This window comes from Mustela erminea, chromosome 15, assembly GCF_009829155.1.
Source record: "Mustela erminea isolate mMusErm1 chromosome 15, mMusErm1.Pri, whole genome shotgun sequence".
Taxonomy (NCBI): domain Eukaryota; kingdom Metazoa; phylum Chordata; class Mammalia; order Carnivora; family Mustelidae; genus Mustela; species Mustela erminea.
Genome location: NC_045628.1, coordinates 85,662,243 through 85,690,070, shown reverse-complemented (window position 1 = coordinate 85,690,070; position 27,828 = coordinate 85,662,243). Strand labels below are relative to the sequence as shown.

Here is a 27,828-nt window from a genome sequence, read left to right as displayed (position 1 = left end):
GAGACTATTTCAGACTATTTTTTCAAAGACTATTCCTTGCATGTGATCACTGAAGTCTCTATTCCTTTAGCTTGTGACAGAGATTTATTTGAATGCCAGAAGCTTGATTGGGTGTTTGCTTGGTTGCTATAAACCTTTGACTTTTTCATAGTTCTGACAAAGTTCATAAGACTTTTCTCCCTTCCCCCTCCTTTTCCCCCATTGTTTCTATGGGGGAACCAGAGCTTAGAGCATCTTAGTCTACAATTTTGCTGATGTCACTCCTCTGTGCAAATTTTCACTGTTCATTTTGGATTGAAGAATATGAATAAAACCTACTTAGAAATAAAAGTTAAAAAAATTGAAGGTTTTTGAAGTAATTTAAATGAAATAAGAAAAGACAGATTCACAAAATTTCCATTTGCATTATAATATTTAGAAAAAAGGAAATCTTCATTTTTTGCTATTTGATATAGATTTTAAAATATTTTTTAACCTTAAGAACTGGTATTTGGAGAGATAACAGACATTTATCCTTGGTGTTTTGAGATGATTTTTTTTTTTTTAGTGGGGGAACTATGTTTTAGATATTATAGGAACTTTAAGAACTTAAATAACGAAGTAACCTTATTAATAAGAGAAATCTCTAGTTTACTCAATGTAGTCATTTTATAAACCCTACTGAAATTACTGATTTAAAGAATGATCAATTCACTTTAAAATCACGAGATGGAAGGTTGATGGGAAACTGAACATTCATATAATGCCAAAGTATTATTAAATTAATTACATAACTGTACAATAGAGGGATCAGAATCATCACCCTACTCTGTAGGTGAACCTTAGCATATTATTACTGAATCAGTAATGTTATATCTTTTGGTATATTGCAACCTACATATACTTAAGATGTATTCTGGCATAAAAAGGCTTGAATCCACCAAACCTATAGATAGAACTTCTGGCTTTGGGGAAATTTCAGGAGACAGACCTCACTTAATGGAGGAACAAGCTAAATAATAGTATGAGGATGTAACCACATAAATCCAAAAGATGGACCATTCTACAGAAAAATAGCAGGCTTTCTTCAGCAAGACCTACTCATTAAAAGAAAAAAAAAAGGACTACACTAGATTCTAAAATATTTATTGAGATAACTAAATATAATATGTAGTCTTGAATTTGATACTGGTTTGGGTCATTTAAAGATATCTAAACATGGCCAAAAAGTACTAATGGGAATACTCAAACAGAAAAGTGAGAATTGACAGAAAATGCAAATTATCACACTGTAATCAAATTGCATGTAAGATATCTTCTCACTTTTGTTTTTAAAAATATGGAAAGTTTGTGTGTGTATAAGAAAGGATTCTGGAACAACAAATGTTGGCAAAGATGTAGAGGAAGGGGAACCCTCTTACACTGTTGGTGGGAATGCAAACTGGTGCAGCCACTCTGGAAAACAGTATGGAGGTTCCTCAAGAAGTTGAAAATAGAGCTATCCTATGACCCAGCAATTGCCCTACTGGGTATTTACTCCAATTTACTTATAGCTATAGTGAAAAAAAGGGGCACATGCACCCCAATGTTCATAGCAGCAATCCACAGTAGCCAAACTGTAGAAGGAGATGAGGTATTCTTCAACAGATGAATAGATAAAGATGATGTGGCCCATATATATATATATATATATATATACTATTACTCAGCCTTTAGAAAGGATGAATACCTACCATTTGCATCAACATGGATGGAAGTGGGGGATACTGTGCTAAGTGAAATAAGTCAAGCAGAGAAAGACCATTATCATATGATTTCACTCATGACATATAAGAAATAGCATATATGTTATATATATAAGAGGATCATGGGGAGGGGAGGGAAAACGGAGTGGGAAGAAATCAGGGAGACAAACAGAGACTCTTAACTATAGGATACAAACTGAGGGATGCGAAAAGGTAGGAGGGTAGCGAGGTGGGATAACTGGGTAATGGACATTAAGGAGGGCATGTGATGGGATGAGCACTAATGATATACTATATGTTGGCTAATGGAATTTAAATTTTTAAAAAGGGATCTAGAAGGATATACCCTTAAGATACTGAAGAAATGTGATTTTTTAAAAAGTTTTGTTATGTCCATATTTGCTAATTTTATATATTGCTTCTATAATAAAATATTACAAATATAAATTACATAACGATTGATTTGTCTGATCCCAGTAATTTTATAAGCAGTACTTATAATACATGCTACATTTAAATTTTGTTTCTTTGAAACTATAGTGTTTTAATCCTTTTATTTCTTAGATAGAGAGCCTGGATTTTTTATTTTTACTAAAAACAATTGAGGAATTTTATAAAAGTGAAGATGGAGAAAATCTGGAAATCCTTTGTCCAGTTCAAGGTCAAGCCTGTGTAGCTAAATTTGAAGATGGAGTTTGGTACCGAGCAAAAGTTACTGGTAGGAAATTGCACACTATTTCTACAGGGAAATGTTATGCTTAAAAACTGAAACCATTTGAGTTGGTACAAATTAAATCATAGAAGTGATATTTGATCTTACCCATTTTGCTCAGTTATCTTTAAAAAGCTAGTGGTACCTCTGGGGCTAATAATACATTATATGTTAATTTTTTAAAAAAGAAATAAAATAAAATGGGGAAAAAAACCTAGTGATAATGTTAGGAGGTGACTCTCTAAGTCCTTAGATTTTTATTTGACTAGCCCTTAACCTGTTTTTTTGTTGTTGTTTCCTAATGTCTGCCTTATTTAAAAAGTTAAATGGTGCTAAACAACTTAGACTGTACTCCTCAAAGGCAAATATTTTAGGGTTGCTTGGCTGGCTCAGTTGGAAGAGCATGGAACTCTTAATCTCAGGATTGTGAGTTTGAGCCTCATGTGGGATGTAAAGATTACTTTAAAAATACTTTAAATTCTTTCAACTGTTTCTTTTGGTATTTATTTGTGATATTACTTCTAAATATGTAATACTTTGTTGATATTTTACTCTCAGAAAGTGTCTATTCTTATTAAGGCAGGTAGCAGTTTTAGATTTCTTTTAGCTCTTTTATCCCCTCCCCACCCCGTCACCATAGTTTATCACAATTTTAATTAATCTATATTCTGCATAAATATTTTCACTAAGTCATAAAAATAATTTATTTCTATTTCAAGCTAATGCATCAATTTTTCACTTTATTTTCTTAAAATTTATGGCTACATTTTCCTAATTATTAAAAACAATTTTCTACATGTTTGACTTTGCAGGTAATGTTAGTTGGGTTTTGTTTTTTGTTTTTTCTAGTGGTGAAAACATCTCTTTTTTTTTTGAAGATTTTATTTATCTGACAGAGTGAGATCACAAGTAGACAGAGAGGCAGGCAGAGAGAGAGGAGGGAAGCCGGCTCCCTGCTGAGCAGAGAGGCTGATGTGGGGCTGGATCCCAGGACTCTGAGCCACCCAGGCGCCCCATGAAAATATCTTTCTATCATCTCCAGTTGGACTGCTAGTCCTCTAAGCTTATTACACTTTTGTTATTCAGAGAATTTATTTCATTTTGCAATATACTTTTTTTTCTCCCTGTATTGGATCCCTTGTTTTACGGATCCCATGTTTACTTCTTCAGTTTATTCCCGTTTTTGGGGAGCATCATCTAATTGTTTCCTCAGAATAAATGGAAGTAAGTTTTGAGACCTCTCAGGGATGCTTGGGTGGCTTAGTGGATTAGGCAGCTGCCTTATGCTAAGGTCATGATCCTCAGGGTCTTGGGATCCAGTTACACACTGGATCCAACTTCTCCCTCTCCCTCTGCCTCTGCCTCCAGCTCCCCCTGCTTGTGCTCTCTCTCTCTATCTCAAATAAATAAATAAAATCTTAAAAAAAAATTTTTTTTGAGGCCTTTCATATCTCCTGACTCTCATACTGATTCATAATTTGAGGGAAAAAAATGTTCTTTAAATTTTTTTCTCCTGTGTTCTTTTTATCTCTTGTCTTTAAATTTTATCTCCTGTTCTTTCAATTTTATCTCCTGTTTATTTTGTCTAAAACTATATCTCCATTCAGAGACTTGAGGAATAATAAGAATCCAATGGCACTAGTCAGTTAAGAATATCCTTCTAGCATGAGAATTCCGGAAGTGTGGAGGGATTTCCTCATCTTATTATTATACTTATAATAACATGTATCTTCTCAATTACTCCAGATACCAGTTACCATAGGGCCTAAGTTGTTTGAAGTGTCCTCTTGAATACCAGTGTTGTTCCATATGCTTCCATTTCTGCTAAGGAGCAGAGAATGCCTGTATTTTTTCCATTTTTGAAATTATGTATATGGTACTACTCTTTAAATTTGAAAATGGTGGCAACCAGTTTAGTAGAATTATACATAGGTATGATAAGAGAGGCTAAAGTCAGCCATATATTTTGAGTGTTTTCAAAAAGGTCATTGTGATAGGTTTTCTTTCAGACTTCTGTATGTTTAAACATTTTAGGGGATTCGTTGGTATTCTGTAAAATATAGAGACTAGATTGACATGGAGGTCTGTCTTTGCTTATTGTTCACAATATTCCCCGAAATAATTTTTTTTAAATTTCATTTAGGTATCATCATATGAATGAATCTTTAGTTTGATTATTAAATCTTTTGCTTTAGTCAACCTGTGTTGGCTAACAGTAAACATTTATTAAGTTCATGCTTACTATGGTGCTTTGCAAATTATTTTAAATAGGTGAATCCTCAAAAAAAATAAATCTTACAAGATTGGATTCTACTGGTATGCCCATTTTATGAATGAGATAGTGAGGCTTGGAGAGAAAAAGGAACTTGCTCAGACTAATATTTTAGAAAGAGTAATTAGCTTGACAGACAGAGGTCACAAGTAGGCAGAGAGGCAGGCAGAGAGAGAGGAGGAAGCAGGCTCCCTGCTGAGCAGAGAGCCCCGATGTGGGGCTCCATCCCAAGACCCTGAGATCATGACCTGAGCAGAAGGCAGAGGCTTAACCCTCCGAGTCACCCTGGCGCCCCTAATCTAGTCAGTCTTAATGCCTAGGGGTTTGTTTTTGTTTTTGTTTTTTTTATTTTTTATTTTTTATAAACATATAATATATTTTTATCCCCCCAGGGTACAAGTATGTGAATCACCAGGTTTACACACTTCACAGCACTCACCATAGCACATACCCTCCCTAATGTCCATAACCCCACCCCCCTTCTCCCAGCCCTCCTCCCTCCAGCAACCTCAGTTTGTTTTGTGAGATTAAGAGTCACTTATGGTTTGTCTCCCTCCCAATCCCATCTTGTTTCATTTATTCTTCTCCTACCTCCTTAACCCCCCATGTTGCATCTCCACTTCCTCATATCAAGGAGATCATATGATAGTGGTCTTTCTCTGCTTGACTTAATGCCTAGTTTTAACTTTTAGGCCACAACACCTAGCATTTGATAGCTGTGTTGTTATCCTGGTTTTGATTGTCCTCTGGATATCTTAAAATTGTTACTTTCTCAAGTCTGAACGACTGCATTATGGTTGATTATTTTTTTAGGTCCACATATTAGAAATTTTTTTATATTTAAAAAAGTATTAGGTTAATATGTTGATCATAAAAGTATTCTAACGTAATTGACTGTCCCGTCTAAATTTTTCTAGATAATTCTCTGTTTTCTTTCCAAGTTTATGATTTCTAATTTAATAACTTTTAAAGGATTGCCTGGACATCGTGAAGTTGAAGTTAAATATGTGGACTTTGGTAATACTGCAAAAATAACACTTAAAGAAATGCGTAAAATAAAAGATGAGTTTCTAAATCCCCCAGAGAAGGTAATCTACTTATTATGAGTCATAGGGTCAGAATATTAACACAATTGTGACAGTATTTTTAGAAATCATTTTTATCATAGAAGTGCTCTGTTAACTAACATTTTTGTCTGTAAATAATTTGATACATGGAATATAGAAAAGAGTTGCTGTCATTACTGTAATTTCCTATATAGCAGCCATAAGTTGTTAAGATGTATGTAAATCGTAACAAATAAGCATTAATTGTAAATGTATATCTGTTTGTATGTTTGTGTCTTCATAAGTTTTTACTGGTCTCCAGATCTCAAATGTTATTTTGAAAACCTGTATAATGTGGTAGGAAGGTGATAGATTTTGTGTGAAAATCTCATCATAGGAGTATTTTTACTGCAATTCCATTTATGTTTAAGCATATATAACATGTCCAAGAGAAAGAGAAGTCTGGAAAAATAAGTAAAAATTATCTTTCTCTTGGAATCTTATTCCTCAAAGATAAAGTTAATGGGGCTTATTTTCTAACTCACTTTACACTTGGGCATTTGAATTATTGTTAAACAATATTTTTCATTTTAAAAATGGGTAAACTAGGAAAAACTTGAAAATATAAATAAAAAGGACTCATTCAGAACTATTCAATGTTTTTATAAATACAATTCTTTTTTTTTTTAAGATTTTATTTACTTATTTGTCAGAGAGCAAGCAAGCGAGAGCGAGCACAGGCAGACAGAGTGGAAGGCAGAGTCAGAGGGAGAAGCAGGCTCCCTGCGGAGCAAGGAGCCCGATGTGGGACTCGATCCCAGGACGCTGGGATCATGACCTGAGCCAAAGGCAGCCGCTCCTACAATTCTAATTCAAAGATGTGTCTTCTATTTAACAATTATAGGATTAGAAAAATAGTCCTGTAACCTGCTTTTCTCATTTAACAGTATATAATGAGTATCTGTAATTTTTTCAGTAGATGCTTGTTATATTGGTGTCTGAATGTGCAATAATTCTACCAAATGATTTGTTGACTCCAGTTATTGCCATTTATAAAATATTTTATAGATACCTTTTGCACATTTATTTTCAGATTATATATTCAGAGTTTTTTGTACACATATAAAACTTTAATTCTAAAATAACTAGAAATTTCACCTTTTCTTAATGGTGCAATTTTGTTTGACACAGGCAATTAAATGTAAGCTGGCCTATATTGAACCATGTGTAAAGACAATGCAGTGGTCCAAAAAAGCTAAGGAAAAATTTGAAGAAAAAACTCAAGATAAATTTATGACATGTTCAGTCATCAGTAAGCTATTCCGTTTTTATTTGTTGCTATGTAATTATATATAATTTCAAATAAGGATAACATAATACATTTGCTTGATATAAGCTAAATTCAGTGTGTCATCAATGAGACTAGTAAGAGAGAACATTTATTGAGAATTGTGTATAGTGGATATAGTTGCAGGCTGTAGAGTATAAAATCAGTACAAGGCAAAAATTGCCATTAAAGATCAAGTTATGCTAGGGGTGCCTGGATGGCTCACTTGGTGGAGTGTGGGACTCTTGATCTTTGAGTTGTAGGTTCAAGCCCCACATTGGGTGTAGAGATTACTTAAAAATAAAATCTTAAAAAAAAATCAGTCATCCTAGATATGGCCTCTTGAACACCCTAAAGCCAGGAATTAACTTCTCTTATTTCATTTACATTTCTGCAGTGGTTCTTTCCTCATTTTGGCATGATGAATGTTAAAGTTTAATGTGCAGGAAAGTGAGAGGAGGTGGGACACAATTGTTAAATACTTTTCATATTTTTTTTTTTCATTTTACTTAAGTGAATTCAACTGTAGCCTCTCTCCATATTTTAAAAAAAGTCATTTCTTTTTTGGACTAGTTTGGGCCTAAGATATAGGCTGACCACTAGCTCACAATTTCGTAACCTAGCACGTTCTGACAATGAAAAGTTGACTAGCAAAACCTGATTTGAAGTGACATGAAGATATATATAGTCTTTATCTCCTTTATAGTGAATATTCATATATTCCATTTCAGGATAGTAATGTATGTTTGTAGGCTCCTGCCTTGGAATCTTGCTGGGGATATTATAAAATATATGTTTATAAAAAATAAAAAATTTTTAAAAAATAAAATAAAATAGGCAGTATATATTTTATGTAGCTTTTCTCAATTTGAAATTCTAAAACCTGTCTGACCCCAAGGGCTTTGGATGCAGGGGTTGGGGGTGGTGGAAGTCTGTTATTTTTCTGGCTTAGTTGGTCTTAATAAGTGCTAGTGCAGGACACACAAGATTACTATTATCTATTTATTCACTTTTGTCATACTACCATTAAATGAACCCAATCACCAGAAGAGGGTTAGCCTCTGTTACAATAAGGAGACTAAAGCTTAGCAATCAGCAGTTCAAAGTTACATAACTGGGAACTGATGATATATCAGTGATAATTTATCCACATTGTTGATATGAGAAATTGTTCTGAAGAAATGGTTTGTTTAAATAAGAATGTGGTTACAGATATTGCATCCTTAGTCAATAACATTTTTATATCTGGCTTCTCTGATGCGAGCAGTAAATTAAGGGCTTCTTAGTCCTTGAGTAATCTCCACTGATTTTTGATTCCTTCTTTTTCTTACTCATTTAATTACCTGTTATACCAATAACATCCAAACACTAGTCATAACATAGTTATTACGCTAGATAATTTTATTTGAACAGGCCTTCTGGCACTCCTTAAATCTAAAATATCTTACCCCATTAACCTGCACAATGATGAGATTGACAGTTAAAGACATTAATAATAGATGATAAGGGGAGCATTGTTACCTTATAAAGCAAGGGATATTTAAATTTTTTTAAAAGATTTTATTTATTTATTTACTTGACAGAGAGAGAAAGAGCACACAAGCAGGGGGCACAGCAGGCAGAGGGAGAAGGAGAAGCAGGCTCCCTGCAGAGCAGGGGGAGCCTGATGTAGGACTCGAACCCAGGACCCTGGGATCATGACCTGAGCTGAAGGCAGCTGCTCAACCTACTGAGCCACCCAGGGATATTTAAATTTTAATTAGCAGAGCAGGGAAGTTGGTAAAGGTACAGAACATATGGAAAGTTGGCCCTGTTGCAATAAAGAACTCTATGTATGGGAAATATGAAGACAAAGAACTAATGGGACCACAAGACATGGAAAGTAAGAAGATGAAAATTAATTGAGGCTTGGCATTGCTTAGCCTTTTATTTTAGATGATATATCAGATCTTTTGAAAAGTAGTCAGGAATCATTTTTAGGCTCTTGAGAAAGGTTACCTAATATGTATTTTTATGACTAGATAATAAAGTATGTTGAGGTAACACTTTGTGTTATTTGGAATCATCTTTTTTTTTTTTTGAATCATCATTCTGACCGGCAGCTACCAGCTGCTGTTGTGTAGAAGGTGTAAGCATAACCTGTATTGAAGTGTGTGTTCAGTGTATACTTTAGTACACTGAAGTATGTGTTTCCTAAAGAAATTACTCTATTGTTTATTCAAATACATATTAGGCAGGTTCTCTGTGCTAAGTACTATAGGTAAGTAAACAGGCATACAAGATGTAAACTTTATCCATAGTTAAACTCCCAGTTTAGTTTAAGAAATAGATCTAAATAGATCTATGTGTTTAAGTAACCATTATGTATTCTAAAAGAAATTAAAAATTAGATTGTCCTAAAAATACGGGAAAATATCCAGATTTCAGTCTCTAATTGAGGATTCTAGATTTTTTTTTCTCGTTGTAAACTTTGTGCCATTCTTTTAAAAGCTGTAAACCTTTGCGGACAATCTCTAGCCTGAATTTCATTCTTTTGTACTCTGGAACTTGGGCGAACACAGTAAAACAGTTTAAAAACACACCAGAACATTTCTTCAATGAATATATATCAATTTATATTTTTCTGAATTTAAAAGCTTTAAACTGTTTTTGATCTGTTATAGAACGGTACACAATCTAAAATGAAAATTTTATTAATTTGCATATGCTGCAGATAACACGGACGATTGTTTTGTTGGCAAAATGCTGCTTATCCCCCTGTAGAGACATTTTGGTATTATTCAGCAAAAAACCCACATCTATGCAAAATGTAATTGTTTATAGCTTTTTTAAAAACTGCTTCATTTAGTATGTTTTGCAACATATTTATTTCTTTCCCCAAACTCATCTTAATGTTTTACAGAAATTCTGGAAGATAATGTGCTCTTGGTTGAGCTTTTCGATTCTCTTGGTGTTCCTGGAATGACTCCTACTAGTATAAATGACCAGCTAGTCAAAGAGGGCCTAGCATCTTACGAAGTAGGGTAAGTAGACCTGTAAATGTTTGTTAGTTCATACATAACATTTTATTCTCAAGAAGGAAAACTGGCATACCTTTCCCTTTAGGATATCTGCTTAGGCTGTAGCTTTGGGATGTTTCCCCCATTCTTGAAAAATAGTAGGAAAAATAACTGGAGTCATTAGCCTAATGGGGAGTAGCGTGGCTTTTCCCTAAGGGACTCTGAAACCAAGAGAATGGCTTATAGGGATTGAAGATACTTCTAAGAAAAGGAAAATGCATCTTATTTCTAGGTGGAACATCTGCTTTGGCAGCCATTTGTGGCTATTTGAAAAGATAATTAGGAAGAGAAATGGCAGGATAGGGTAGTTAGTGGTAGGGTTAGCCCACATTCCCACTTGGAGAAATGTACATTCTTCCTAGGTTCAAGGGGATACTTTAACAAGATCCAGATTTGAGCCATTGTGCCTAGTACAGACCAGTGGTTGAGCAGCCCTGAAGCAAAAGGACAGGGGTTAGTGAGGAGGGGTGGTAGGGTTAGGAGTTAGGAGGGTTAGGAGTCAAGACAAAACAATTATTTCACAATACTGACTTATGCAGTAGGGTGGCCCCTGAAAGGTGTTTTGAAGAATTCCCACATATCACTCTCAAGAAAGCAAATATTTGATAACACCCACACATAATGTCTGTTGGGGTAAGCCAGAGAAGCAGAAACCTGCAGTAATGTGCTCAGAATGTAGTCTTGCCTTCCTTCCCTGCCCTAACACTGGGGGATTGGAAGGTGGAGTGGGCCTGCCCTTTTTCCACTGTAAGCCCTAAGTAAGGGGAGAGAAAGAAATGAGAGGAAGTTTTTAAATGTATTGGACTGAGCAGCATCTGGGTGGCTCAGTTGGTTAAGCGTATGACTTGATTTCAGCTGTTTGTGATATCAGGATTGTGAGATAGAGCCCCACTTGGGCTCTGTGATAGGCATGGAGCCTGCTTAAGATACTCTCTCCTACTTCCCCCACCCTGCCCTCTCTCGCTTCCTCTCAAAAAATATTATTATTTCTCTTTTATAAAAAAAAGTTAGGGTTATTGAGGTGAAACATACAATAAAATTCACCTTTTGCATATACAGTCATATATCCATTATCACACTCCAAATACAGAATATTTCTATCATAATAAAAAGTTCCTTGTGCACCTTTGTAGTTCTTTCTCTTCCTCCACACCCAAACCTTGGCAATTACTAATCTAATTTGTTTCTATAATTTTTACTTTTCCATAACTTCTTATAAATGGAGTCATAGTGTATTTGCCTTCTGTGTCTAGCATCTTTCATTTAGCTTAATGCTTCTGAGACTCATCCATGTTGTTGCATGTATCAGGTTTTTTTTAAAGATTTTATTTATTTATTTGACAGAGAGAAATTACAAGTAGATGGAGAGGCAGGCAGAGAGAGAGAGAGAGGGAAGCAGGCTCCCTGCCGAGCAGAGAGCCCGATGCAGGACTCGATCCCAGGACCCTGAGATCATGACCTGAGCCGAAGGCAGCGGCTTAACCCACTGAGCCACCCAGGCGCCCCGCATGTATCAGTTTTTATTGCTCACTATTATTCTGTTTTCTGGATGTACGACAATATTGAGCATTTCCTAATTGATGAACATTTGAGCTGTTTCCAGTTTGAGAGATTTTATGAAAAAGGTGTTGTAAACATTTGCATACATGTCTTTGTATGTAGACATATTTATGTATTTTCTCGTGAGTAAATACCCAGGAGTGAGATTGCTGCTTATAAGGTAAGTGAGTTTGGGATCTTTATTTAATCTAGTGTCCTGGCCACATTATTGCCTTGATAATTTTGGCATAAATCTTAGACATCACATAACTTCATCCATCTAATATTTTGGTATGTATATCTAAAAGAAAAAGATTTTTTTTAAGTTGTAGTTTTTTTTAACTTTATAAGAAACTGCCACACATTTTCTAAATTGGCTCTACCATCTTGAATTTCCACCAACAATTTGTGAGTTCTACTATTCTCTGTCCTTGCTAGTGCTTGATTTTGTCACTTTGTCTTCACATTAGCCCTTCTAATAGAAATATAGTGGTTTTTCATAGTGGTGTTAATTTTAGCTTAATGATATTAAAGATCTTTTCATATTCTTATTTACCATCTGTGTCTCTTCTTTGGTGAAGTTTTCAATAGTTTTTTGCTTTGTGCTTTTTGCTTACTGTTCTTGAAATGTGAAAGTAGTTTAATATATTCCAGATAGAAGTTCTTCGTCAAGATTATGTGCTTTGCTTTGCAAATATGGCAAATTTTTTTTCCAATCTGTGACTTCTTACCAGTGTCTTTCAACAAGTAGAAGTTTCTGGTTTTAAAGTCCACTTTGACAGTTTTTTTCTTTCGTAAGTCAGGCACTTTGTGCTGTAATTAAGAAATCTTTACCTAACTCAAGGTCATAAAGATTTTCTGCTATGTTTTCTTCCAAAGTTTTATAGTTTTAGGTTTCATATTTTTTTTATTTTGTTAAATAGAATTTGTGTTTTGGGTTCTCAACACTGAGCAGAAAGCACAGGGATTTCCCACATATTCCTGGCTCCCCCCAGCAGGCACAGTCAACCACCCACTGTCAACCACCAAAATGGTACATTTGTTAACATCAGTGAAACTACATTGACATATCATAATCATCCAAAGTCCATAATTTACATTCTGTGGGTTTTGACTAAATGTATGATGACACAAATCTACCATTATGATATCAGAGTATTTTCAGTGTCCTAAAAATCTCTTGTGTTTAGTCTATTCATCCTTCCCTCCCTTGAATCCCTAGGAACTACTGATCTTTTTTACTGTCTCCATAATTTTGCCTTTTCCGGAATATCGTATAATTGGAGTCATCCAGCATATAGCCTTTTCAGATTGGCTTATTTCACTTAATAGTGTGCATTTAAACTTCCCCCTTATTTTGTCATGTCTTAATAACTTTTTTCCTTCTAGCACTGAATAATAGCTCATTGTCTGGATGTACAACAGTTTGTCTGTCCATTCACCTACTAAAGGGCATCTTGGTTGAGATCAGGTTTGATAATTATGAATAAAGCTGCTATAAACATTGACATTCAGGTTCTTGTGTAGACATGTTTTCACCTCCTTTGGGCAAATACCAAGGAGTGTGATTGCTGGGTTGTATGGTAAGATGTGTTTAGTTGTGAAAGAAAATGCCAAACTGTCTTCTAAAGCAATTGTACCATTTTGCATTCACACAAGCAATGAATGAGGGATTCCTGTTGCCCCACATCCTCATTAGCACTTGGTGGTGTCAGCATTCCAGATTTTGGTCTTTCAATTGTATGTGTAGTGTTAGAATCTTTTTTTGTTTTTATTTGTGATTTCATGATGACATGTGATATGGAGCATCTTTTCACTTGCTTATTTGCTATCTTTATATTTTCTTTGGGGAGGTTCCTCTTAATGTTCTGGAGCCATTTTTTAGGTGATTTGCTTTCTTATTGTTGAATTTTAAGTGTTCTTTTTATATTTTGGATAACAGTACTTTATGTATAATATGTGCCTTTTGCAAATATTTTCTCCAAGTATGTGGCTTTTTTTCATCCTCTTGCATCATGTCTTTGACAGAACAGATGTTTATAATTTCAGTGAAATTCAACTTCTAAATACTTTGTCCCATGATTCATGGAATAAAGCTATTTTTAAACTTTAAATTTTTTTCCCTTTGCTTAAGCAGCTTTGGAGAATAAGGCATTTATTAGATAAATATTCCAAAATATCACTACTATCAAGAGCATCAGAGGAGAACAGCAAGCACCCATCTGCTCACTTTAATATGCCACTGTTGTAGGGGAGAACTAAAGCTAAAACAAAACTCAATTCCACAGTAAGCAAAATAGATTCTAGAAAGAAGAACTCTTTATGACGGTGTAGCAGCTTTCTGCAAGAGCAGTGTTCTATAAAATACACAGGGATCTTTACTAGCTTTTAAAATAAAATTTCCCTGTCTTTTGCACCTCTCCATATATATAAATTTAAATATTAGGGGAGAATTTTCTAGTTACAAATCATTATTTAGGCAATATTGAAGTCATGTATAATATGACTCTGCCTTAAGCCCCCCAAAAAAGCATGATAGTTAACTAGAAGAGAAGAAGCATTTCATGATGTGTACTTATATCAAATCACCACAGTGGACACTTTAAATATCTTACAATTTTATATGTCAGTTATATCCCAGCAAAGCTGTAATTCTTTTTTAATTAGCCATCTAGTAGTCAATATGGTCAACATGCAGTAGAAGATAACATTCACGTGTTAAACTGTGAGCATGCCCTGAATTTTTTATCAGTGTTAATATCTTTCCATGGATATATAACCCATATAATCCACCTGCTAGCCAAAAGTTAAAGGTACAGTTCTTGGTCATAGAAACTTGTGTTTCTTTTGAATGACTCTTGGCCAATCTGGATCACTAAAGCTGGCCATGGTAATGTTGACTGAATTCAGAAGTTTTCCATTGCTGCAATTGTGTTTTAATTAAAATCATAAAGTATTCTCTTACCTCTCATTTAACCAAATCTTTTTAAAAAAAGATCAGGGTCATATAGTTTTAACTACGTTTTTTCCAGTTAACATTAATTTTATAAGACATCAGATTTGGGCATATAATCAATGATGGTTGTTTAGTTTTTTAACAAAAAAGACTAAATACATGTATATGTACTGTTTCTCTGGAAAGAGTCATAAAATTCAAATTTTAAATTTTGAACCATGTACATATATTACTTTCTCAAAAATTAGTAATATTTATTTTTTAAAAGTCTATTAATGTACCACTTCACACAGACCACGATGGCTGTAATAAAAAAAAAATGTGTTGGTGAGAATGTGGAGAGAGGAATATAAATAGTGAAGCACTGTGGAAAACAGCTTGAAGATTCCTTAAAAACTTAAAACATGACCCATAAATTTCATCTTGGATATATTCCCAAAAGAATTGAGAACAGGTACTCAAATGTGTGTACATATATATTCATAAGTGGAACCACCCTGTTTGTCTATCAACAGTTGGATAAACAAATTGTGGTAGATAGACATACAATGGAATATTATCCAGCCTTTAAAAAGTAATTAAATTTAGGGGTTCCTGGGTAGCTCAGTCTTAGGTGTCTAACTCTTGATTTTGGCTCAAGTCATGATCTCAGGGTTGTGAGACTGAGCCCTGAGCTGGGCTCTACCCGGGCATGGCGCCTGCTTAAGATTCTCTCCTTCTCCCTTTGTCCCTCCCCCGCCAAAAATAAAAGAATTAAATTTTGATATAATATTGATACAACTTGAAAACTTTATACTAAGTGAAATAAGCCAGACACAAAAGGTGAGAGAATGATTCCATTTATATGAAATATTCAGAATAGTTAAATCCACAGAGATGGAACACTGATTGGTGGTTAATAGGAGTTGAGAAAAGAGGATTATGGGTAGCAACTGCTTTAGGGGGATTTTATTTTGGAGTGATAAAAATGTTTTGGAACTATATAGAAGTGTAATGGTTGTGCAACACTGTGAATGTACTAATTGCTACTGGATTGTTCACTTTAAAATACTTTTATGTTATGTGAATCTCACCTCATTTTTTAAAATTTTAAGTTTGATAGCTATAGATTCAACTCAAGCTATGTGAAAGTTCCAGCAGACTTTTCTGTAGAAATTGATGGGGTCTCAAATTTCATATAAAAATGCAAAATGCATAAAATAGAACAATTTTGAAGACAAAGACAAAGTTGGAGGACTTCCACTTCCTAGAATCAGAATTTAATATAAAACTACAACTACCGGGGCGCCTGGGTGGCTCAGTGGGTTAAAGCCTCTGCTTTCAGCTCAGGTCATGATCCCAGGGTCCTGGGATTGAGCCCCACATCGGGCTCTCTGCTCAGCAGGGAGCCTGCTTCCCCCCCACCCCACCTGCCTCTCTGCCTACTTGTGATCTGTCAAATAAATAAATCTTAAAAACAAAACAAAACTACAAAGACAGTGTGGTACTAACATAAAGATAGACATATAGAAGAATAAATAGAATTGACAGTTGAGAAATAAATCCTTATATTTATAATTAATTGACTTTTTAAACAAAGGCACAAAGGCAGTTCATTGAAAAAAAGATAGTCTGTTCAACAAATGGTGCTATGACAATTGGATATCCACTAGCAAAAAAAGATGAACATAGCCCTTATCTCACACCATACACAAAGCTCACTCAAAAGGGATTATACTCTTAAGAGCTAAAACAAAACTTCTAGGAGAAAACAGGAGGAAATCTTTAGGACTGTAGACTGGGCAAAGATTTCTTAGATTTGACACCAGAAGCACAATTCATAAAAGAAAATTAGTAATTGATCTTCACCAAAATTCAAAACTAGTGTACGTTGAAAGATACTGTTAAGACAAATAACAGAATGAGATAAAATATTTGCCAGACATGCCCCATAAAGAATTTGTATCTGGAATTCATAGAACTTCTACAACTTAAGAAAACAAGTAATTCAGCAGCCCAAAAGATGGGCACAAGATAAAAGCAGACATTTACCAAAGAAAGTGTGTAATTGGCTAATAAGTGCATGAAAATTTGCTTAACATTATTAGTCATTAGGGAAATGCAAATTAAAACCACGATGAGATACCATTTCTCGCCCACTAGAATAGCTGTTACATAAGAGACAGTTACAGGTGTTTGTGAGGATGTGGAGTAACCTTTATTGCTGTCATAGAGGTAAGTGATACAGCCTGTTTGGAAAAGGGTTTGTAAGTTTCTCAAGGGGCGCCTGGGTGGCTCAGTGGGTTAAGCCTCTGCCTTTGGCTCAGGTCATGATCCCAGGTTTCTCGGATCGAGCCCCGCATCGGGCTCTCTGCTTGTCAGGGAGACTGCTTCCTCATCTCTCTCTGCCTGCCTCTCTGCCTACTTGTGATATCTCTATCTGTCAAATAAATAAATAAAATCTTTAAAAAAAGTTACACATAAAATTTTCACACAACCCAACAATTCCACTCCTATCTAGGAGAAATGACAACATATGTTCATACACAGATTTATGAGCAAATATTCATAGCATTATTCAGAATATCCCAAAATTGGAAATTCTGTAAATATCCAGTGAGTGGTGAATAGAGAAAATACTATATGTTCATATAATGGAATACTATTCAGCCATAAAAAAATAACAAAGTACTGACACATCTACATCATGGAAAAATCTCAAATTTTAAGCTATATAAAGGAAGTCAGACACAAGAGATTGTATATTATATGATTCCATCTATATGGTATGCCCAGAAAAGGCAAGTCTGTAGTACAAAAAATTTATTAGGAGGTTCCTGGGGCTATGGGTGAGGAGGATTCATGGTAAATGGACAAAGGGGATCTTTTTGGGGAGCAGTGAGAATGTTGTAAAACTGACTTATGGTTACATCATTTGATAAAGTTAACTAAATATCATTGAACTATATACTTGAAATGGGTGAACTTTTTTGGTAGAAAATATGCCTCAATAAAGTTTTTTTTAAGATTTCATTTATTTATTCGACAGATAGAGATCACAAGTAGGCAGAGAGGCAGGCAGAGAGAGGAGGAAACAGGCTTCCCACTGAGCAGAGAGCCTGATGCGGGGCTCGATCCCAGGACCCCGGGATCATGACCTGAACTGAAGGCACCCACCTGCCACCCAGGTGCCCCAATAAAGTTGTTTTAAAAAAATCCATGGGATGCCTGGGTGGCTCAGTCGGTTAAGCTGCTGCCTTCAGCTCAGGTCATGCTCCCAGGATCCTGAGATCGAGTCCCATGTGGGGCTCCTTGCTCAGCAGGGAGCCTGCTTCTCTCTCTGCCTCTGCTTGCTTATGCTTTCTCTCTCTGTCTCTGACAAATAAATAAATACATAAAATCTTTAAAAAAAATAAAAAATAATAATAAAAAATAAAAAGTCCATTAGCAGGCGCCTGGGTGGCTCAGTTGGTTAAGGATCGAGTCCCACATTGGGCTGCCTGCTCTGCAGAGAGCCTGCTTTTCCCTCTCCCTCTGCCTGCTGCTCTGCCTACTTGTGCTCTTTTTCTCTCTGTCAAATAAATAAATAAAATCTTTACAAAAAATTTTTTAGAAGTCCATTAGCTAGTTTTCTCTTCCCATTGTTTGGTTATATAAGCAAGAGGTATTTATAGGCCTACATGTTAAATTGTAGCAAATGGTATATCCAGTGATGAATAAGGATGGTTTGTGCCTTCAAGGAGCTTACAGTATGTAGTAGAGATGGTCAAGCTTACCTTTCAGTGTGATAAGGACTCTGTTAAGCGTAGTCACAGTATTGTGGGATTGTTAGAGGGTTTACCACTGGAGATTTCACCTAAACTGAATTCTGTAGTACAACTGGGAGTGAAAGCCTATACACAGGGAAAATGTAATGTGTTTAGGCATTGTTAGTACAGTTAGTACAGTCTCACAGCTGGTAGACAGGAAAAAAGGTAATAGTGGCAGGTAAGCCGAGATCAAACTGGAGAGAAATGCACAGACCAGATAATTACAGAACCTTGATCACTAAGAAAGAAAAGTACTTTTCAAACACTTCTGTGTGTTTGAACTTTATCACTTCAGGAAGGAGGATTAGCAGCTATTGACTGATTTTAAGCAGAGGACTGGGAGGAGATTTGGGTTTTAGAAATCTCTCTCTGACTGCAAGTCTTAAAAATAAAGTGTTGGGCTGTAAGTGAGTACTGTAGGCTATACATTATGGAAGTGACTATTACAAGACCTTGCTACTGATTGTAGGTAAGGAAGAGGAGGGGTCAAGATTGACTTTCAGAACTAATAACTATAACCACCTAATATCTGGGGATACTGTTCCTGGAGAACAAGGAACAGTAGAGTGGGGAGCAGGTCTGGGGGAGGAAATGGGTGTGATGGCTTTGGACATGTGCTTGAGGTGTTTTTGGTATGTTAAAGCAGAGGCATGTTAAAGCAAAGGGGGATAACTTCAATTGGCAAACAACTGTGCAGTGGCCAGAGGACTGTCAGTCACACACTGTAGTGGTTTATTTGCATAGTAGCAGAAGCACATGATAAAGAGTGGGAAGCAGGTACAGCAGTAGCTAAGGAAATGGATGAGGCTGCACAAGGGGTAAGAAAAGTTCAGGCATGTATACTCACTTCCGAATGGTGCCACTTTTGTGCTCAGCAAAGGCAAATCCAGGTTTCATGGGCGAGCCTAAAGAGCCCCCCTTAAAGAAAAGGAATACAGAGTTTTAACTATAGAACTAAATAAGCAAAAGTAATATTTACATAGACTGATAAAAGAAATCCCAACAAATAACAGATTTTCAAAAGTTGACAAATACTACAAACGTTACAAAATTCAGTCATCACAAAATACTTTCTTATTATACTTTTTATCTATATATAAACCACCATTTGAAATGCCAGATTTTGTGAAAAATTATGAATAATTCCTGTATTCTTTGTGAGTACAAAATGTCAATGAGATTTTAAACTGTTTTTAAAATAGAAAATTTGGCTTTTGGGGGATTTAGTCTTACATTGGTAGTATTTAACCCTTTAAAAAAAAAAGACTTAAACTGCTGTTAATATCAAAACTGGGAAGCAGTGAATAATAGCTAAAATTTGTTCATCACTAGATCTAAACAAATACAAATATAAATATTTTCTTAGCTGCTCTTTTTGCTAATGGGTTTTGTTATTTTCTAGATATACCCTCAAGGATAATTGCAAAAAGCATATTGAAGTATGGGATCCTTCTCCAGAAGAAATTATTTCAAATGAAGTAAACAGCTTAAATCCCGTGTCTGTAAGATCTCTACCTAATGAGAATCTCCAATCACTTTATAATAAGGAACTGCCTGTACATATCTGTAATGTGATATCTCCTGAGAAGATTTATGTTCAGTGGTTATTAACAGAAAACTTACTTAATAGGTATATAAGGAAAACATATTACCTATGGGATTTTCCCTATATTTTGTTTCAAAGATCTAGAAATCATAAAGGTGGACTTTTAAAAACAAAATTATTTCAGCTAAACAGTTATTTTAAAACTAGTTAAACGTATACAAGTAGTATCTTTACTAGTTATTTTCACTGTATTAGAATTAGTCATTCTACAAATACCTAATTGGGCATAACCAGTATTCTAGGTGTGGGGGATATGGTGGTAAAAATATTTACATGTCTTTGCTGTCTTGGAGCTTAAATTCTGGTAGAGGGAGAGACAGTGGACAAATAAAATAGTTAATGTAACAGATGATGATAAAGACAATAGAGAAAAAGCAGTTGGGAAGGAAGGCAATTTTGGATAATCAGGAAGGACCTCAAGAAGACAGTTGCCATTGTAATGGATCCTGAATAAAGGGAGTAAGTAAACCATGAGGCTATCTGGGGGGAAATAATCTCAGGCAGAGGGAAGAGCTAGTTCAGAGATCCTGCAGTGGAAATATACTTGGGTATTCAAGGAAGAACAAAATATCCAGTTTGGGCAAAGAGGGATAATAGAAGATATGTAGTTGGAGCATTATATTATTGTAAGAAATATTATAGCATTATATGTTGTAAGAAAAGTTTTAAAAGTTAAAATTTTTTCTTTATATAGTTTAGAAGAAAAGATGATAGCTGCTTATGAAAACTCAAAGTGGGAACCTATTAAATGGGAAAACGATATGCACTGTGCTGTTAGGATCCCTGATAAAAATCAGTGGCGAAGAGGCCAGATCATCAGAATGGTTACAGACACACTGGTAGAGGTAATTGAAGAGTTAAAAATAGTAACTGAAGGTGAATGCATTCAATATTTTTATCCTGAAATTTTTTAGTCTCATTTTTATTATGTTATTCAGTGGCAAAATATATTTTGAAATATTGTCTTTCCACAGACTAAAAGTTATTGCTTTCATAGGTCTTGCTGTATGATGTGGGTGTTGAACTAGTCGTGAATATTACGTGTTTACGAGAACTTCAAGAAAACCTAAGGACAATGGGAAGATTATCTTTGGAATGTTCTCTTGTTGACATAAGGTAGTTATTCACTGAATAATTTTTCTCACTATTGAATAATTGTATATCTTTTTGGTTTTGGATGGGTTCTTGTCAGTTTTCATATTACTAACATCTGAAATTTCATAAATCTAGTTAATTTTGAGGTTTTAAGAAAAGGGAAAGAAAAATTTGGAGCACATAAATTTTAGTGGTACTAAGGAATGGAGATAGGTCAGTATGATTGGTATCTAAATAGAATTCAAAGTGTTAAATATTAAAAAACTTGAGGGACATAGGCAGATAGAAATAATGTGTGTTTCATAAGCTTAGCATTGCATGGAAAGCCAAAAATATGTAAATTACAAAAAAAAATGAATTAAGATTCTGGGAAAGTGGGGCACCTGGGTGGCTCAGTTGTTAAGCATCTTCCTTTGGCTCAGGTCATGATCCCAGGGTCCTGGGATCCAGGCCTGCATCAGATCAGGCTCCCTGCTTGGCAGGAAGCCTCCCTCTCACATTCCCCCTGCTTGTGTTCCTTCTCTCACTGTGTCTCTCTCTGTCAAATAAATAAATAAAAATCTTAAAAAAAAATTCTGGGAAAGTGGCATTAATTAGTTTTTGAGTCTAGTAGAATTCTACCATAAACACAGAGCAACTTGGATAGCAAAACTGAAGACTGCACAGTCTTTACAATAAAAGTGAGCAACTAGGTTTCCCTCTCTAAGCCTCCAGATACAAACAGGTGTGGCATACCATGCCCTTATGCGCCCTTTTGGTTACCAGTATTTGTATGGAAGGAAGGAAGGCTGACTGAAAGTAGTATTTCACTGAGCATGCAAGCCAGTCTGAGAAACCAAGACTGTTGCTGTTCAACCAAGATGCAAGATGCTCTTCAGAGCTGGATGCTAAAACATAATGTGCCAGAATTTCATGGTACTGGAGCTGTAGCCATATAACCTTTGGAAGTATTCCATGACCTCACACCGAGTAGAAACTCTTAGGAATAGAACCTGATTTTAGCAAATCAGACAATAGGGCAAAGGAAAGAAAAGATGCAGACAAAAGTAGGGGAGAGGAACAAGATATCAAAATATGAGGCAATATTTTCTGTCATTTGGGGAAAACAACCAGAGAATTCTAGAGCCATGAAGCTAGGAAAGCAATTGTGATCCACCTCTTCCTTCTAAAAACACAGGAGATTTTTAAAAAGATTTTATTTATTTATTTAAGAGAGAGAATATGAGAGGAGAGAAGGTCAGAGGGGGAAGCAGACTCCCTACTGAGAAGGGAGCCCTTTGTGGGACTTGATCCTGGGACTCCAGGACATGATTTGAGCTGAAGCCAGTTGGTTAACCAACCGAGCCACCCAGGCACCCAAGCGCAGGAAATTTTATTTCACTTAAAACGTGAGCAAAAGAAAGAATTACAGTCAAATTCTATACAAACTATTAGAAGTAAAAAGAATAAAAAGCCAGATAATAACCCTACAGGCAATAGAACCCCACCAAAACGGCATGCTCACAAAATAATAAAACTGTAAATTTCAAAATGAGCTTAAAAATTTAGAAAATTATAGACACTGAAGAACAACATAAAACAAAATTATAAAAACTCAGAAATAAGATTGATTACAGAAAAAGTAAATTTGAAATGAGAAATGACAATACTCAAAAAAGAGAAATAAAATTTAAAAATCATATCAGAAATACAGACCAAACTAGAAAAAAGCACAAAAGCAAATACACAATAGATAATGCCTTAAGAGAAATAGAAGATAGAGGCGTACCTGGGTGGTTCAGCTGGTTAAACATCTACCTTCTGCTCAGGTCATGATCCCAAGGTCCTGGGATGGAACCCCAAGCCAGGCTCCCTGCTCAGCAGGAAGCCTGCTTCTCCTTTTCCCTCTGCCTGTCCCTCCCTCTCCTTGTGCGCATGTGCGCGCGCGCTCTCTCTCTCTCTCTGTCAAATAAAGAAATAGACAGAAAGGAGGACAAAGTTTTAAAATTAAAAAGAACAAAAATCCAAAAGATTTAAAACAAAAGATCTCTAAAATTTTAAAAAGCCTCAACATATGTGTAATAGGAATCTCAAAGAAGAAAATAAAAAGAAATAGAACAAAATAAATACTAAAAACTACGATTCAAGAAAGTGTTCCCAAAATAAAAGATTACTTAGAACTATGTATAAAAGAGCACCCTGCATGTCTTGGAAAATTAATTCAGGAAAGCTGACACTCAGAGATTAGTAAAATTATTAATTTATAAGAGGAAGAAGATCAAACCTTAATGTCAGATGGCATTCCACTGGAGAAACATTTTTTAAATACTAAAAGAAAATGGCAAGGTATGGGTTTTATATTCACCCAAACTGACCTTTAGGTATAAAGATTACAGACAAACTAGGAACCACTCCTGAGGAATCTATAAGAGAACAAACTTTATTTAATCAACAGTAAGCGAGAGAGTTTGACATAAGAACTGGTGGTGTTACATTTATTTTTACTTAAAGAACAGAGACTAAAATGGTCATTGTTAGGGAAGCAGCATAGAATAGAAAGTAGATATGGCACAGTTTCAAAAATAATGTAGGGAGATACAAAGTAAAGTATTCATGGAAAGTTGAATAAGTTTGCCTTTTGCCTTATTAACTAGGAATGAGGATTTCCAATAAGATACTGGGGGAAAGTTGTTAATAGTATTGATTTAACATGGGAACTATGTTAATATTTTATATAAATATTATATATGTTAAATATTTCATAAAATATTTCATATAAACACATATTAGTAAAACCAGTAAGGAAAATGTAATTCTAGTCTCAGAGAAATTTCTTCAAATGACTTTTTTTTTTTTAAGGGAGGGGTTAGGGAAAGTGGATTGCGGCAGGGAAGAGGGACAGAGAGAGGTTCTCAGGCAGGTTCCACACCCAGCTCAGAGCTTGACACACCAACATTTCACAACCCTGAGATCATGACCTAAGCTGAAATTGAGAGTTGGACTCTTAACTGGCTGAGCCAACTAGGAGCCCTTTTTTCAAATGACTTTAAAACATAAAATGCTGTCTGTACATCCCTACCAGAATATATCCTAAGGACAAAAAAAAACTTCTCCCCTCAAAAAATTAACTGTTTTTTTCATTCTCCCTAAGTTGGTTGTAGTGTTACTGAAACTACTCTGTGTGTATTGTGGGATAAGTCAAAATTACAATTATGTATGTAATATTGAGACCTGGTATGATTGATACATAATAAAGATGTTAAGATTAAGGTTAATTTACCTTTTACTTCTGATTTTGAATCAGAATTATATCTAGAAACTCATTTGATATTCTATTTTTTTTTAATTTTTATTTATTTGACAGAGAGAGAGATGACAAGCAGGCAGAGAGGCAGGCAGAGAGAGAGGAGGAAGCAGGCTCTTTGCTGAGCAGAGAGCCCGATGTGGGGCTCGATCCCAGGACCCTGAGATTATGACCCGAGCCGAAGGCAGCAGCTTAACCCACTGAGCCACCCAGGCGCCCCTCATTTGATATGTTAATTATCAAAAATACATATCTGAAGGACCTAGTAGCAATGGCCTGTGCTGGTTTGTAAATTGTGGTCTCCAAATCCCATTTCCCAATAAAAGAAATTAGAGCTCTTTGGGACACTGTCTGATTCCAGATCTTGGACAGGAAATTTCGTACAGTATGAACCTAGAATATCTTGTCATAGCAAAAAACAAAGCTATAAAAAAAATTGAGGTTATGACAAAAAGACTCAGTAGCCTATCTGAATAAACTTCCATTGACCAAATAAGGGACTTTAGCATTAGTAGGATAATTGTAATGCGGTAAAGCAATTGACATATTTTAAATCCCTAAGTTCATAAAGTGACTTTAAAAATCTTAAACAGGATTTTTTTTCCACAGGATTCTAGGGAACTATCTCACTATTCCAAAACAGGTGAATAAGGAAAATGAAAATTTGTTTTGCTTTTCCTATACTATCTGTACCTCAGTATAATCAAATAGTTGGCAAGGGGAAGTTGTTCTTTTTAAGTATTCCAAATAACAAAAGAAGAATGATTTCACTAGAATTGTATCATTTTACAACCCTAATAAGGAGTCTAGGCAATGATTGTCAGTGGCTATTAACATAACAAAATGAGAATTGGGCATTATGTGCTTCTTGATGGAAATACACAGCATAGACTATAAATACTATTGCTGAAAAAGTAGAAACCTGAATCTGATCAATACTGCATACCTAACTATGATTTTAAAGGAAACTCAAGGGACAGAGGAACATATTAAACACCATGGGAAAGACATCAGCTAAATCCAGGCATGGAAACTATAGAACAAATGACTCTATTTCTTTAACAGAAAATTGTAGGGAAAAAATTCAAAATAATGATTTGAAACCTCACAAAAACATAAATGCTATCTGAATGGTTGATATTAAGAAATTTTTTTAGGTGTATTAATGTACTGTGGTTAGGTTTGTTTAAACATACTTTTATTGAAGCGTAATTGTTATACAATACAATATTCATTTCAGGTGTACCATATAGTGATTTGATATTTATATGGTCACCACAATAGGTCATTTGTTATTGGTACCATTTGTTACCATACAAAGTTGTTACAGTCTCTGTCTTATTTATTTTATAACTGGAGAATTATACCTCTTCATCCCCTTCACCTATTTCATACATTTCCCCTCTGGCAGCTACCAGTTTGTTCTCTGTATCTGAGTCTGTTGGTTTATCCATTTGTTGTTTAGACTCCACATATAAATGAAATCATATGATGTATGTCTTTCTCTGTCTGACTTATTTTACTAAGTAAATGATGATACTTTATAGTATCATCTAGGTCTACCCTTGTTGTTACAGGTGGCAAGATCTCATTCTTTTTTATGGCTTAGTAATATTCCATAGTATGTGTATGCCAAATCTTCATCCATTCAGCTGTCAGTGGATATTTGGGTTACTTTCATGTTTTAGATATTGTAAATAATGCTTCCATAAACACAGGGGTGCATATATCTTTTTGAATTAGTGTTTTTGGGATTCTTCAAGTAAATACCTAGTAGTGGAATTATTGCATCTTACGGTAGTTCTATTTTTAATTTATTAAGGAGCCTCCATACTGTTTTCCACAGTAGCTGTGCCAGTTTGCATTCCCACCAACCATGCACAAAAGTTCCTTTTTCTCCACATTCTCACCAACATACTATTCTTACGGGGGTTTTTATATGTTATTTGTGCATTTATTTTTAAAGGTTTTTTTTCCAAGTTTTAGGTAGTTAACAGTGTAATATTAGTTTCAGGTGTACAAAATGGTGATTTCAACACCTGGTGCTCATCAAAAGTGCTTGTGTTTTTTATTATAGCCATTCTGACAGGTGTGAAGTGATAGCTCATTGTGCTTTTGATTTACATTTCTCTGATGATTAGTAATGCTGCCCATCTTTTCATGTCTGTTGACCATCTGGATGTCTTCTTTGGAGAAATATCTTTCATGTCTTCTGCCCACTTTTAACTGGATTATTTGTTTTTTGAATGTTGAGTTTTATACGTTCTTTATGTATTTTGGTTGCTAACCCTTTATTGGCTATATCATTTGCAAATACCTTTTCCCATTCAGTAGATTGTCTTTTTGTTTTGCTGGTTGTTTCCTTTGCCACACAAAAGCTTTTCATTTTGATGTAATTCCCAGTAGTTTATTTTTGTTTTTGCTTCTCTTGCCTCACGAGGTGTACCTAGAAAAATGTTGCTATGGCCAATGTCAGAGAAATTACTGCCTGTGTTCTCTTTTAGGATTTTTATGGTTCACATCTCATTTAGTTCATTTTTTCTAAAAAGACCTACAGATGGGCAAACCACAATAGGATATCACCTCACACATGTTACAATAGCTCTTCTCAAATAGACAAGAAATAACAAATGTTGGTGAGGATGTAGGAAAAAGGGAAATCTAGTGCACTGTTGGTTGGAATATAAAGTGGTGCAGTCCCTGTGGAAAACACTACAGAGGTTCCTCAGAAATTTAAAACAAAACCACTATATGGTCCAGCAGTTCCACCTCTAGGTATTTATCAAAAACAAAACAAAACAAAAAACAGAAACACTGGTTCAAAAAGACATATACATCCCTGTGTTCATTTCAGCATTATTTACAATAGCCAAGATGTGAAAGCAAGTTCACTGTCAACCAACAGATGAATGCATAAAGATGTGTGAGGTGATACCCCATTGTACCAGGGTAATTCTGGCCTTGTAGAATGAGTTTGGAAACATTCCTTCCTTTTTAAGTTTTAAAATAGTTCAAGGGTAAGTATTACCTTTTCCTTAAATGTTTGGTATAATTCACCTGTGAGACCATCTGGTCCTGGACTTCTGTTTGTTGGGAGGTTTTTTTTTATCACTATTATTACTATTATTGCTTCACTTTCATTACTGCCATTTATCTGGTCTGTTCAGATTATCTGTTTTTCCTGATTATGTCTTAGAAGTTTCTGTGTTTTTAAGAACTTATCCATTTGTCCCATTTGTTGATGTATAATTGTTCATAATAGATCTTAGGAGACTCAGTATGAGTTTTTATTATAATCGGATTTCTCTTTGAAAAATACAAAAGTGACAATTTCCTGCTTCTAGGGGACCTTTTTTCATTGAGAAATCCATGGAAATCTAATTTTTTGTACCCTGGTGAACACTGAGCAATGTATGGAATT

At 35.1% G+C, this 27,828-nt stretch overlaps 1 protein-coding gene across 2 annotated transcripts in view; it reads left to right on the top strand.

Moving 5' to 3' along the window:
• The window catches only part of RNF17 (ring finger protein 17), a 166,854-nt gene that overhangs the window by 72,209 nt on the left and 66,817 nt on the right, over nt 1-27,828 (top strand). For both annotated transcript variants that reach the window (XM_032314687.1, XM_032314688.1), the window contains 7 exons: nt 2,289-2,442; nt 5,681-5,796; nt 6,946-7,066; nt 9,984-10,104; nt 19,826-20,053; nt 20,724-20,874; nt 21,027-21,145. In XM_032314687.1, the coding sequence (XP_032170578.1) occupies nt 2,289-2,442; nt 5,681-5,796; nt 6,946-7,066; nt 9,984-10,104; nt 19,826-20,053; nt 20,724-20,874; nt 21,027-21,145 (1,010 nt within the window). The remainder of the gene's footprint in view (nt 1-2,288; nt 2,443-5,680; nt 5,797-6,945; nt 7,067-9,983; nt 10,105-19,825; nt 20,054-20,723; nt 20,875-21,026; nt 21,146-27,828) is intronic.